The sequence below is a fragment of the Rhinoderma darwinii genome, chromosome 8 (assembly GCF_050947455.1).
Source record: "Rhinoderma darwinii isolate aRhiDar2 chromosome 8, aRhiDar2.hap1, whole genome shotgun sequence".
Taxonomy (NCBI): domain Eukaryota; kingdom Metazoa; phylum Chordata; class Amphibia; order Anura; family Rhinodermatidae; genus Rhinoderma; species Rhinoderma darwinii.
The window spans coordinates 14884370-14898911 of record NC_134694.1 but is presented as its reverse complement, the minus strand read 5'-3'; the positions used below and the strand labels follow the sequence as shown (position 1 = coordinate 14898911).

At 43.0% G+C, this 14542-nt stretch overlaps 2 protein-coding genes across 3 annotated transcripts in view; both read right to left on the bottom strand.

The window, feature by feature from the left end:
* PHF8 (PHD finger protein 8) overlaps nucleotides 1-1512 on the bottom strand; it is a 33140-nt gene extending 31628 nt beyond the window's left edge. Inside the window, exon 1 of the mRNA XM_075835243.1 lies at nucleotides 1313-1512. The gene's annotated coding sequence lies outside the window, so the exon portion shown is untranslated. The remainder of the gene's footprint in view (nucleotides 1-1312) is intronic.
* A 6835-nt stretch (nucleotides 1513-8347) lies between these two features.
* Nucleotides 8348-14542, bottom strand: part of FAM120C (family with sequence similarity 120 member C) — a 29415-nt gene continuing 23220 nt past the window's right edge. For both annotated transcript variants that reach the window (XM_075835242.1, XM_075835241.1), the window contains exon 16: nucleotides 8348-14377. In XM_075835242.1, the coding sequence (XP_075691357.1) occupies nucleotides 14153-14377 (225 nt within the window). In that variant the 3' untranslated portion in view covers nucleotides 8348-14152. The remainder of the gene's footprint in view (nucleotides 14378-14542) is intronic.

The following is a 14542-nucleotide window of genomic DNA, read 5'->3' as shown; positions in this document are numbered from 1 at the left end:
AAAGGCTCCATTACAGGGGCAGAATATGAGAACTATTACCAGAACTATTATTGTGGCACTATAGCTGGCATCACATACTGTGGGCACTATGAATGATTTTAACATTGTAATGGCAACATATGGGCAATATAACTAATATGGAGGTACTATGGTTGGCAATACACGATCGTTATGATTGGCACTATTGTAGGGGCACAGTGGCTGGCACTTCTACAGCTAAACTATGGCTGGCATTGTATGAGCAATAGGACAAATTAGTATAGGGGCACTACAACTGGCACTATTTTATGGGTACTATAGCTGTCATTACAAGGGCACCATGACAAATTATTATAGGGGCACTATGCCCATATGGCCAATATAGCTGGCATTATGATAGATAATTATATAGGCACTATAACAGTCATCATATGAGCAGTATGGCTGGCATTATATGGGCACTATGACAGATTATGGGCACTATGTCTGGCATTACATGGACACTATGGCTGATGTATGGGCGCTATAGCGGTCATTATTTGGTCACTGTGGCTGGCATCATATGACCAATATAGCTGCCATTATGATGGATTATATGAGCAGTATAGCGGTCATTATATGGGCACTATGACTGGCATTTAATGGGCACTATGAATGGCATTATTACAGATTATGGGCATTATAGTTACCATTATATGGGCACTATGGCAGACAATATATTGGCATTATGATAGATCATGGGCACTATGGTTATCATTACATGAGCACTACGGATGACATGGGAATTATGATAGATTATGGGAACTCAGGTTGGCATTAAATGGGCAGTGTTACTGGCCTTATATGGGACCTATGACAGATTATTGGCACTATGGCCAGCATTATATGAATTAGGACAGATTATGGGCACACAGGCTGGCACTATATGGGCATTGTGAAAAATTATGGGCACTACAGCTGCAATTATATGAGCAATATGATAGATTATGGGCACTATGGCTGCCATTATATTGGTACAGAATTGTGACAGATTATAGGCACTGTCTGGCAATATGTGGGCACTATGGCTGCCATTATACGGGCAGTATGACAGATTATGGGCACTATGGCCGGCAGGGTTTACATCTCCCCTGTCACATTTTACCACAGAGATAATGTAAACAGATGAGAGAACTGCCGGGAAGACGCACGTCTACGGAGGGACAGCGCGGTACCGGGGACGTGATCTCATCATCAGCTCTATCCCGGGGAACTAGCACCGAGATGAAGGACGCGGGCTCATCCACTATGAGAGGCCGCTCTGTGCTATGACGGGCCCGGGCGCGCGTCTTACCAGAGTCCGAGGCCTGACGCGGCGCCTCTACTCCAGCGGAGGTCAGAACGGAGAATCAGCGGGAGGGACAGGAAAGCTGCAGCCGCTCAGAGGACGAGCTCAGTACGACAAAATCCAGACTGGAACCGCGGAAACCGCGGCATAGGTGGCGGAGGGGACTTAGGCCTTCGCGACGCCATTAGCCTGGTAGCTCCTCCCAGTGTCAGCATCAGACTTTTAGCGACATGTTCGAATAGATAAAGTTTGTTGAAGTGACATCGGCCACTGGGTGCCATATTGGTAGTGGCAGATATAAATACAACGTTATCCATTCTAGGGCTGCCAACATAGAGAGGGCTGATTTGCCAGGTTGTTAGTAAGGCATGTGTGCCCATGTTACAAGAAATATCAGGCAACAAATAGTGTATTGGCAGTTAAAGATGGCAACCTGGCAGATGAATATTCCAATTGTTTTTTCGGTTTGCAACTTATCATTATAAATGGAAAGCGACGTTCTAGAAATTAGTTTAGCAACCTTGAAATACCTTTGAGAATATTGACTGTTTCCAGTAACAACCAGCAGAACTGTGAATGCAGCTCTGGAGTATAATACAGGCTACAATATAAGTATTGTCATGTTTTTACAATCTAACTTTTTATGAAGACAACCCCCTTCAAGACCCAGTACATTCACGTGGTCACCTATTAAAGGGGCTGTCTGGGCATGAGGGTGGTTTTTCATACCGATAACCTATCCACCGAATAGGTCATCAGTATATGATCGGTGGGGGTCCGACACCCAAACCCCGCACCTAGCTGTTCTGGCTGCCTCCGGTAACAGGAAGTGATGCAGCGGTCGTGCTGGGAGCAGATGGCTCCGGTCTTGTGGATAGGTCATCAGCATGAAAAACCAGCCCATGCCTGGACAACCCCTTTAAATAGGCAGCCCCAATTTTTGCGGAATTATCGGATTGCAAAGTGGGAGGGGCTTATACAAATTTGCTTAAAAATGGGCGTTCGTGTGTGGATTGTTGACGGGACTTAAAAGTGTCTCACGAATGGGGATGCAAATTTTGGGAGGTTTGATCATGTGAGAGTAAATTTGCATATAGCGATTAAAAAACACATACGTAATAATGCATATGAGTTTTACTGCGTTTTCAATTTTTACAGGTGAAAGACTAAGTAAATGCCGCAATGGAAAACGTGAAAAAAAAATGCATGCGTTATTTCAGATGCAGTTTTTAACTGCAGCTCAAACGCTATGTGTGAATATGTCCTAACGCGATAGTTACCCGGCTACAGCCGGCCGCAGCTTCTCCGGGGGTTGGAACCTGGACCATCGCCCATCAGCTTCAATATAAAAGTTCTTCCATTAGTCAAATACGATCATTCTGTCAACTGTGTTTACTGGATCCCCATCTTAGGACTCTGTTCACATCTGCGTTGGGTTTTCTCCCATATTTTGCGTCTGTGCTGTGGGCTCCAGCTCACCACTACCAGCCCCACGGTGTTGTAATGAATGTCATAAAACGAAAAAAAAAAAAAAAAAAAGCAATCGATGGCGTTGGGCTCGGATAATTGTTGAGTTTAGTCCAACAGAATCCGTCACGGAGAGTGGTAACTGGCCGGCTTGTCTGCCGTAAGTCGATGGCCATGGTTGTCCGACAACCCTGATAGATGTTCCATTGTCACATATCCAGACTATTTTGGCAGAATATCCTAGTGGTCGTAGCTGCTTTGCATCCAGATAACTTCCATCGCAGTCCTCACCGCTCACCAGACAGGAGACCCAGTCTTCTGATGAGATTTTCTAATATTATTTTCATCAGTGTCCGCTACTTGTAGTCTAATAGGGGGTCTAAAACGCACTTCATGCCTCATTGTAAGCTCAGATTGCTGCTTTATCAGCTTTCCATGCTTTACACTGCAGCTCTGCTTGCTCGGATTGATGCTTGTGTTTAAAGGAACAGTGTCATCACAATTTTTTTTTTCATATGTTAAAGATGTTAGTGCTTTATTAAAAACGTTTATATTTATTTGTGTGTTTGTGTTTTACTTTTTCTTATTTTTACACTTTTTCTTCCCTATGGGGGCTGCCATTTTTTGTTCCATTTCTGTATGTGTCGATTAACGACACACACAGACATGGAATACGGCAGCCACAGTCCCATAGGGACTGCGAACTGCTCCCGTCCCATCCACTTCTGTGTACGCCGTCTGTGTGGGAACTGCGCATGTGCCGCTCCCACACAGTCCAATTTGAAATTGGCGCCGTCCGGCACCATTTTCCTGTGGACCGGAAGTCGCGGCCGGACAGTAAGATTACTACTTCCGGTCGCGGCTTCCGGACTTGTGCACTTGGACCAGCGGCAGCAGACGGAGCGGACGGGCCGGAGGGAGCCGCAGGAGCAGGTAAGAGATTTCAATGTATGTTCGTGTTTGTGTACGTTTACTACTGTATGTAAACCTACTACACTGTGTGTTAGCTCAAAAAATGGCGACACACAGTGTAGGAGGATACACCGTTCAAACCCCTCGTTTATCCCGGCACTAGCCAGGATAAAGGAGGGGGGGATGCTGAGAGCTCACTAGAGCGAGGGCTTTTTACCCAATTTTGCAATGCTGCAATTTTGGGAATAGCTCCATCTAGTGACCAGCAATGGGAAATATTATAAATTAGAATCTAATTTATAATATTTCCTGGCTCGTGAAAAAAATAAAAAAAATTTGAACAATGTTTAATCACCTACACACTAAATGTTTAATTAAAAATAAACAAACATGTTTTTCTGGCAACACATTCCCTTTAAGGAGGTTGTCTAATGGAGCCATCCATGTATGTATTATATGCCAAGCGATACTCAATTCCCCCCGCAGTGTTGGCTGTAGGGTATCTATCTGGCTGGCTACTCCTTCCCCTAGGGGCTCCATATTAACCCCCTGGCACTGCAGCCATTTTTGTTTTTTAATTTTTTACTTCCGCATTCCAAAAGCCATGACTTGTTTATTTTTCCGTTTATATAGCCGTATGAGGGCTAGTTTCTTACGGGACGAGTTGTATTTTTTAATGACCATTTATTGTATAATATAATGTAGGGATCAATTTTTGGTCTATACTGTATCCTCCCCTTTGTGCCTGTCTAGTCTAAAGGGGGTTTTACACTGGGCGATTATCGGGCAGACCAGCATTAACCCCTATCCGCACCAGGACGTAACTGTCCGTCGTTGCGGGAGGTTACTTCCCGCACGAGGACGTACAGTTACTGAGTTAATCCCGGTGCACACTGTCGGCGACAGTGTGCACCGGGAATCGGGAGGTCAGCTGTCGCCGACAGCTGACACTCCCCTCTTGCCGGCCAGCGGTCCTTTGCCGCTGATTTCGGCGCATTAACCCCTTAAATTCGGCGATCGGATGCAATCGCCGAATTTTAGGGGTTTCTAACATATCGGCAGACCCCCGTCCGAAATCGCGGGGTCTGCCGATAGTTAGTATGGCAAACGGCTTCCGGGTCTGCCATGGACGGAAGCCCATCAGGACCAACCTTCGGCTGGTCCTGATAGGCTTCCTGTCAGAGTGACAGAAAGTCACTGTGCCGTTCCCGATACACACTGTCGGCGACAGTGTGCATCGGGAACTTGGAGATCAGCTGTCCCCGACAGCTGACACTCTCCAGTGTTGCCGATCAGCGGCTCATCGCCGCTGATTTCGGCAATTAACCCGTTACATGCGGGGCTCGATTGCGATCTCCGCATGTAGCGGGTTTGTAGCGCATCAGCAGCCCCCATGCAATCGTGGGGGCTTCTGATGCTTGTGATGGCACCCGGGGGCCAGACAACGGCCCCCAGGTCTGCCATGTATGTCAGCCTATGAGGATCAGCCTCTGCTGATCCTCGTAGACCAACTGTCAGAGTGACTGTGACGTCACACTGACAGTTGGAATACATTACACTACCTAGGTAGTGTAATGTATTCTAGCAGCGATCAAAGCTGCAGGTAAAAAAAATAAAGTGTAAAAAGTAAAAGAAAAGTTAATAAACAAAAATATAAAGTGTAAAAAGTAAAAAAAAGTTAATAAAAATGTTTTATAAAAGTGTAAAAATAAAAGGTTTTGTTTTCCTATAATAAGTCATTTATTATAGGGAAAAAATGAAAACGTTAAATAAAAGTACACATATTTGGTATCGCCGCGTTCGTAACGACCCAATCTATGAAACTATAATGTTAATTTTTCCGCACGGTGAACGCCGCAAACAAAATAAACGGAAAACTGTCAGCATCGCTATTTTTTGGTCACCACCCCTCCCAAGATAGAGAATAAAAAGTGATCAAAAAGTCACATTTACCCCAAAATAGTACCAATAAAAACTACAACCCGTCCCGCAAAAAACAAGACCTCCCACAGCTTTTTTGACGAAAAAATAAAAACATTACGACTCAAAATAGCGTGTCCCAGAAAATAAATTATTTTATAGAAACTTAATTTTATTGTGCAAATGCTGCAAAACGTAAAAAAAACTATACACATATGGTATCGGCGTAATCGTACCGACCGGCAGAATAAATTAAAACGTAATTTATTGCGCACGGTGAACGCTGTAATAAATAAAGAATTTAAAGCGCCAAAATCGCTGTTTTTTGGTCACCTTAGCTCTAAAAAAGATCCTGAGGGGCCAAAAAGCTCACTATACCCCTAGAAAAATTCCTTGAGGGGTGTAGATTCCAAAATGGGGTCACTTTTGGGGGGTTTCCACTGTTTTGGTCCCTCCGGGGCGTTGCAAACCCGACATGGCACTGAAAACCAATCCAGCAAAATCTGCGCTCCAAAATCCAAAAGGCGCTCCTTCCCTCCTGAGCCCTGCTGTGGGTCCAAACATCAGTTTACGACCACATATGGGGTATTTCCGTAATCGGGAGAAATTGCTTTACAAATTTTGGGCTGCTTTTTCTCCTTTATTCCTTGTAAAAATTAAAAAATTCTATGTTTCCACAGAAAAATAGGTGATTTTCATCTTCACAGACTAATTCCACTAAATTCTGCAAAAAAAACTGTGGGGTCAATATGCTAACTATACCCCTAGAAAAATGCCTTGAGGGGTGTAGTTTCCAAAATGGGGTCACTTTTGGGGGTTTCGACTGTTTAGGTACCACAAGACCTCCTCAAACCTGACATGGTGCCTAAAATATATTCCTAAAAAAAGGAGGCCCCAAAATCCACTGGGTGCTCCTTTGCTTCTGAGGCCGGTGCTTCAGTCCATTACCGCACTAGGGCCACATGTTGGATATTTCTAAAATCTGCAGAATCTGGGCAATAAATATTGAGTTGCGTTTCTCTGGTAAAACCTTCTGTGTTCCAGATTTTTTTTTATTACAAATGAATTTCGACAAAAAAAATATAGGGTTAAAATATTTTCTGAATGTGGTTTTGAATACCTTGAGGGGTACAGTTTTCAAAATGGGGTGATTTATGGGGACTTTCTAATATATAAGGCCCTCAAAGCCACTTCAGAACTGAACTGGTCCCTGAAAAAATAGCCTTTTGAAAATTTTATTGAAAATATGAGAAATTGCTGCTAAAGTTCTAAGCTTTGTAACGTCCTAGAAAAATAAAAGTACGTGAAAAAAAATGATGCAAACATAAAGTAGACATATGGGGGATGTTAACTAGTAACTATTTTGTGTGGTATTACTATCTGTTTCTCAAGCAAATACATTTAAATTTAGAAAAATGCACATTTTTGCTAAAATTTGAAGTTTTTCACAAATAAATATTGAATTTATCGACCAAATTTTTTCACTAACATAAAGTACAATATGTCACAAGAAAACAATCTCAGAATCGCTTGGATAGGTAAAAGCATTCCGGAGTTATTACCACATAAAGTGACACGTCAGATTTGAAAAAATCATCTGTGTCCACAAGGCCAAAACAGGCTGTGTCCTAAAGGGGTTAATAGAACGCTTGTTGCTGATAATTGTCCTGTGTAAACAGGGGAACGATCAGCAGATGAACGAGCAAACGCCCAATCATCTGCAGGTCATATCATTATAAAAAAGTGAAATATTATCGTTGTCGGCAGCACATCCTGGTGTGTAAACAGGGAGACGCACTGCCGACATGATAACGTATGGGGACGAGGGATCGGAGTAACGACCGCTCGTCCCCATCCATAGCTCCGTGTGACAGGAGCAAACGAGCGCCGATCAACGATGTCTCATTGATCGGCGCTCGCTGCACCATCTGCTTATCGGCCGGTGTAAAAGGGCGACACTTGTCAGTATACAGCTGCTGCATTCGTTGTTCGGGTACTTTGCTGTATTTACCTCTGCATTTCTTTCTATAGGAGGTTTTTAGTATTTACCTGTGGGGATCCTTGCCTCATGGGTTTGTCGATTTTATATTCTGTATTTTATATCTAATAAAGATGTTGTATTTTGCATTATACTGGTCATCCTGCCTGTATTTTGTGTTAGGAATAATAGGCCATCAATATTAGAGTGGTGGGGGGGGTCCATCTTTTGGCACCCCTCGATCAGCTGTTTGGAAGGGGTCTCTTCATTGGTTTTCTGCTCGTTCGTACTTTCCACGCACCGTTGCGTTTGTGGCATTCACTTGAATAGGCCAGTGGTGCAATACCTGGCAGAGCAGCTACAAATGTAACGGCGCCTGCAAATTATGAACGAGGAGGAAACAGCGCTCTTACGAGTGCCGCGGCCCCTTCAAATGATCTGCGGAGGTGCCGAGAGTCAGACCTCTACCGATCTAATATTGATGGCCTATACTAAGGATAGGCTGTCAATTTTAAAAACCCGGATAACCGCCATAGACAGGGATGTTTCACCTCTACCTATGGATTAGTGAGACACTTCCCGCTTTCTATCCCCCAGTATGATGGGGATGTGATCCTTTACTATGAGATGATGTCATTGCACTGCAGACAATTGAGGTCAATCAGGGGCAGACAAAAATGTAGTGTTCTTAGTGTTACTGGGCCAAATGCCGGAAGCGGGGAATAGGGAAACATAGTGGTGCAAAAAGAAACGGGAGAGACACGTTTTACTAAAAGAATAGACTTTATTAAGCATTGTAAGTCTTTCTAACTGGAAACCAAGCTCCTCCATGAAGCAATCCTAAACATTCTGCATCATAAGTTCACCACCTTCTCCACATCAGCAGACATTCTCAAGAGTTTTGCCGCTCTAACTTACATTGATAAACTATGGAGATGCTGGGGGCAGGGATTACAGGACAGGAAATTTTTGGGAGGTGGGAGATAGTTACACATTACCCATCCACTAAACAGGTGACTAGCATAAAAGGGGGTGTTTATTAACAGGGGAGAAAATATAATCCAGAAGCCATGGTTTTTTTTTTTAAACTTTTTTTGTATTGTTTTTTTCGATATTTTTTTTGACTGTATTAAACATAGACAGTATCAGTTAAACATGAAATTACTAACAAAGATTCATTGCAGTGAAAGATTCACCTAGCTAAAAAACAAACCTCAAAAAAACATGAAAAAAAAAAAAAGAAACCTGAAGAGAAAGCGGGAAGTTTATATTAATTGGGTTTAACAGGGAGCGGGCTTACAAAATATATATACTTACACTTTGAAAGTCAGCAAGATTTCCTTTCAAAGGTTCTGTTTCTTCGTGAAAATTAATTCGCAATTAGTTACCACTAAACCAGGAATAAAAGAAGCGTAATATCACAAATACGTGTGCAGCAGATACAGATGGGTCAAGTTTACACCCAAAAGGAATCGGGTGCAAGGACAATTTTTTTTTTTTGTAATTTTTTAATATATATTTTTTCTTCTTAATTGTCGTTTCTTACATTTAAGTCTTAAGAAAATGTTAGTTTACTTGTATTTTTTTCTTCTTTCGAACATCTACCAATTAAAATCTTAAAAAGACACGTTAATTTTATCTGTATGTGTGAGAATCATCTCCGATGATGTGATCGAGCCATAAAAAAAAATTAAAAAAAAATTATCAGAAATATATGACCAGTAAATAAAGATGACGAATGGGTTTTACCGCCTGCCCTGTCGTAAGACATCAACAATGGAAACGATCAGGAGTTTGATGTCGAAGTTAAACGTCATCGGTAACGGGCAGCTTCTTCCCCACACAACACGATAGAAGCCTTTCAGATGATCGGACTATATATATATATACGGCCATGACACTACTGCAGGGGTCTACGTGTGCTGGTCACTCACGTTGTAATGAGTTCTAGGCTTCATCTACGATGTGTTGTGACAGATGAGCGGGTCCGGCCCAGAATACTGGGAGTGGTTGCTTGGTTAATATATACGTCAAAGTACTGCACTGCTGTGTAGCGTCAGGTAAAGTGTCATGGATGTGCCTTGTTGTTCCATGCCAGACTGTGCACAATACACAAAACAAGGCAACACTTATCTACTGTTCCCAAAACTTCCTACCGTCCAACGGGCTCCAGGACGAAAGCCGTGGCCCGTTTGGCTTTATATAGATTACAGGGGGTTCTTGGGAACCTATCATAGTCAATTCGAGCAATATGTATATAATAATAAAGAACAGTGTTACATCAACAATAACTGCCCACCCACCCTCCCCCGTAACACCAAAAGTATATAACCTAGGCGGGTATTTTAACATTGAAAAACAGAAGGCAGGGCTGCTACTCACCCCTTCTACGTTACGTGAGATTAATTGGTTTAAGCCAATTTACCTTTCTAAAATCAAACGAGACAAAAAAAAAAAAAAAAAATGGTAAAAAAATGATTTTATTCTTCCGTACATGCCAAGCTGTCTTTGCGCACGTCCTCGATGCAGGCAGAACATACGCCAACACCAATGGAAGACGGCGTGTTTAACGTCAGAAAGGTATCGAGAAAAGTGCAGCTTTACACAATGATGTGAAATAAATGAGATTAGCGGTTACTTTAACATCAGAGAGATTATGGTTAGTGAAAAACATTTTAACAAAGCCCTGGTGAGTGAAAACAGTTTGCGTTTTATCGCCTCTCACCAGCTACATAATGTGTGAAGAACACATGATAAAAAAAACGAAGAAAAAAAACAAACCAATTGTACTAAAATCGAAAAAAAAAAAAATTGATATCAATACGGCAATTAATAGTGGATAATTAAGTGGATGTTCACGTGTGATTAAAATTAGTTTTCATTGTGAAATGCGGTTCAAAGAAAAATCCGAAAAAAAAAAAGATACGTATTAAATGGTAACGGCATAAAAATCGAAAAAAAAAAAATCACAAGTTGACACTTTGGGCGGGAACGGACTGTTCTTTCCCCCCCTGTGAGATATCAGGACAGGTTGCCCCCTTATGATCAAAACTGTTTTACCCTCTGTTACCCTGTGGGCATGATCCGTGGCCACTGTAATAATGAATTCTCCAAGAACCCAAGTCCGTCCAGGTGGCCAAAGTAGTAAACAGAGGGGAATTGTCGTCACGATTCCTGGGTTACGTGCTCCCAGGACATGTTTTTGATAACAATGTCTAAAAGAAGTGATCCAAGCAGCAGGGCATCAGTTGATGCCAACATCAGAATGTGGCTTGGCATGACTCCCGTTATTATCAACAAGGTAAAGAATGGGAACATGAATGCCCAAGCCTGTTACGCTGCCAAATGGTATTTTTGAGGTTTGAAAAGACCTTTGTAACGTTATCTCCCTTCTTTTGTATAAAGTTTGGAGGGAAAAAAAAAAAAAGAGCAATAAAAAAACAAAAACCCACAAACACACGCAATGTAGGGGGCTGGTTACAGCACCACAACACTGCCAGGACATATACCACCCTTACACTGGCTGCGTATATCGGCTCAGCTCTACCAAGGATGCACTGAGATCACTTGTAGTCAACATGGGATGAATGGGACAAATACTATTAGAAAGGGGCAAGAATTGGTATTTGTATCATAACCATCTGAAAGCAGAATATGCCAAGTGGATCCATAATGCTGAAAGAGATGAAAGCTGAAATAGTGGGCACAAATACAACCACTAAATAGCCCCCGAAAGGGCAATTGGGCAATCTAAGTGAGCTGCGTCATCCCAGCCCCCGAAAGTTTCTTTACGCGGTTGTGTTGTTGTCTTTGTGAAAGCCACAACGTCCAAACTCCCTGCGGCTCTACTGAACTACTTAGATCACCATAGGGGTCTATGGCGCACTAAGTGATTAAATAAAACTGTGAGGGGGCGCTGCGGTCGTGCGAAACCAGCCTAAGGGCTGATCAGGCTATCAAAGCCTCCAATGTCACTTAGGGAAGTTTAGTGGGGGCAATTGCACATGAAAGTTCAACGGTATATGGGGATTTTAAAGGGTAACTAAACTTTTAAAATATCAGAAGTTTTGATCGATGGGGGTACGAGCACGAAGAACCACACCAATCACTAAATCGAAGCGTCAGAAGCTCTCGGGTGAGCCGCTGTGCCGATTCGTTCCTGATCAGCCCTGCTCGGGAAGCAGAACGAACGGTGTATGAGCTCATAGACTCTCTATTGAGCTCATACACCACTCCGAGGAAAGCCAATCAGAAATGAGCCAATCAGAAATGAAGCCACACAGCGCTCACGTGAGCACTTCTGCCGTTTCGTTTTCGCAATCAGTGGGATCCCAGTGCTCGGACCCCCACCGATCAAAACTTCTGACATGTCAAAAGTCCTTTAAAAAGTTTAGTTACACTTTAACAAAAATGGGGCCTGTGTTGGTGACAAGTTCCCTTTAACACCAAAGTATTTGCATAATGACCTCAAATAGTGAAATGGTCTTGGTACCCAACATAAAGTAACTGCCAGTAAACAGGTCAATGATACTTTAAAGGGATTGTTCAAAATGGCAAAACGAGGTGAAATCCCATTTTTAATAGGGGCTTTATAGCAATAGGTCATCAAGGTTTTAAGAAGTCATATCTGTCGAATAGAGCTCTTCACATGCAACCGCTAAAAGGTGCACCGAACAGCGGGTTACACAACCATAGCCCTCATTGTCCGTCTGTAGATACATGAAGTGATGACCCCAAGAATAAATGTACAACATACGTGGGGGTTAGAAAAAAACGAATCCTTCTAAAATCCCAAAAGAATTCGGGACAGCTTTAACACTACCGGTCCTCTGTTATTGGATGCAAGACGCTGCCCATAGTCTGAGCTCAGAGAACCACATACAGCAGGAAGGACTTAGAATTACCGTAGCGTTTCAAAATTGTTTTTTTCCCCTACTGGGAAAGGGACGTCGTTCCTAGTGACAGGTGCTGAGTAACAGCCGGCAAGCCTCTCAAACAGAGAAAAAGCCGATGGGTGTTGTGGTGCTTCTTTCATCAACAACAAAATAAAAAAAATAAAAATAAAAAATCTTGTTTCTCGTTACTTTTGGAGAGGTGGGCGTCAAGCGAGGATTCCAAAATGGAGCGCTGGACACGAGAGCTAAATCTGCCCTCTCCTGTTCTAGTGAATTACACGTCCGGAGTACAGAATCACCACAAACCTCCCCCCTGCAGCGGCAGCGTTCTCGAGGAATACTGGTTCTGCTTAGGATGCAAATGTGGCTTTTAACTAAATATATATTTATAGGTTACATAAATAGATCTCTCTCTCTCTGCCTCTCTCTGTACATAAAGTCTGTGCACAAACGTATGCATATTCACAATATACACAGTGAGCCTTGTCAGACAAGTCCTAGATGCGTACTCGGCATGTATCCGCGCCACGTGGCGGCCGATAACATTATGCACATACAATCATTCACAGTACATCTTCGCCAAAACTGAGGTTTAACCTTTTTGTGATGTCAAGCAATGTGTGCGAGCTCCTCCGCTGCACCGGGTTATATCATTTGCTACCGGCGGGGTCAATTGAGAGTATTATTCATCTACCCTTCTCTACTCCATTTCCTTCTAACATTCGAGCGTGTCTAATATTCCTCACTATAGAGGGCCTGCTAGGAAATGAAGGTAGATCGTCATGTACAGAGATGCTGCTGACTGTGAGCGCCTCGGGCCTCCGCAGAGGAGTGGGTACAGAGGGCACGTTATTTCAGCAAAGTTATATATGGCTAATATTGCTCCGAAGGTATGAAAGAAATGGAGGCAGCTTTTCCTGCAGCAATTGAAATGACCCAGCATAAACACAGGCTTGACCTTATCTAAAGGCAGGAAAAATCTGCCCATGACAGTCCTCTTTCCTGAATTTCCCCTTTGTACAAAGGCCATATTTATATATATATATTTATATATATATATGTACATATAAAAAATAATATTAAAAAAATTCTGACAAAAAGTCCCACATTATCTACAGGATTGGGTCGTCTGGCAGGAGGATATGAGGAGGAGAGCGAGGGAGGGAGGAACAACTCCTATTTTCCCCTGTCAAAATGTTTAATACTGAAAATCTGTCAGTATAGAGTATCTATCCCCTAGTCTGGAAACAGGACTAGCTGCGGCTGTTCTGCCCCCATGACGCTTTTTAATCTATATATTGCAACTTTTTCCTTCTACGGCCAGGAACAACTAGCAGCATTGCAATATGTGTGTTAGACCAGGACTCATTTCTGCTATTTGGGTTTGTAGAGAAAAGACACGAGTCAGATACTCGTGCCAGGACCGGGATCACACAAAATGTGCCCCTGCTAGGCAGACGATCCATTAGCACTGAGGACAATGTATGTGCGCACCACAGTAGAGATTGACAATCAGAGCACCATAGATGATTTTGGTTAAGTGTGTGCAGAGGGCTCACTTGCAAATGTGTTATTTTTGAAAAATATATTTTTGGGGGGGGGGGGGGGGGGGGGGGTTGTGCCTCCCTAGGACACTCTCCTTCTCCTGTGTTGCCCTGTATTTTCCTGCACTGCTCATTCCTCCTTCTGGAGGGGTGTTGGACCCAACTTTTCGTCACGGCAGTTGTCCCCTCCTTCACTGCTCATTCCTGTGAAGTGAGGGCTGTTGCCATTGCTGCAAGGCTCACTGCATTCTCTGGGTAAGGCACATGCTACGGTTTGAGGGCTGGATTCTTCCTCAGTAACTGTGTTTCCACTGGTCCCATTCACGTGGGACGGACTACGGCTGTCTGTCGATCCCTAGGGTAAAATGCAAACACAGGAGCTTTACTGGTGTGAACTAAAGACCGGAAGAGTAATTTCATCTTTACAAATATTGAGAATGTATATGACATTGTACCTGTGCATACTGACTGGTGTCATCATCTACTATAGTTTTATCAGCTGATGGTAGGGGATGCCGGA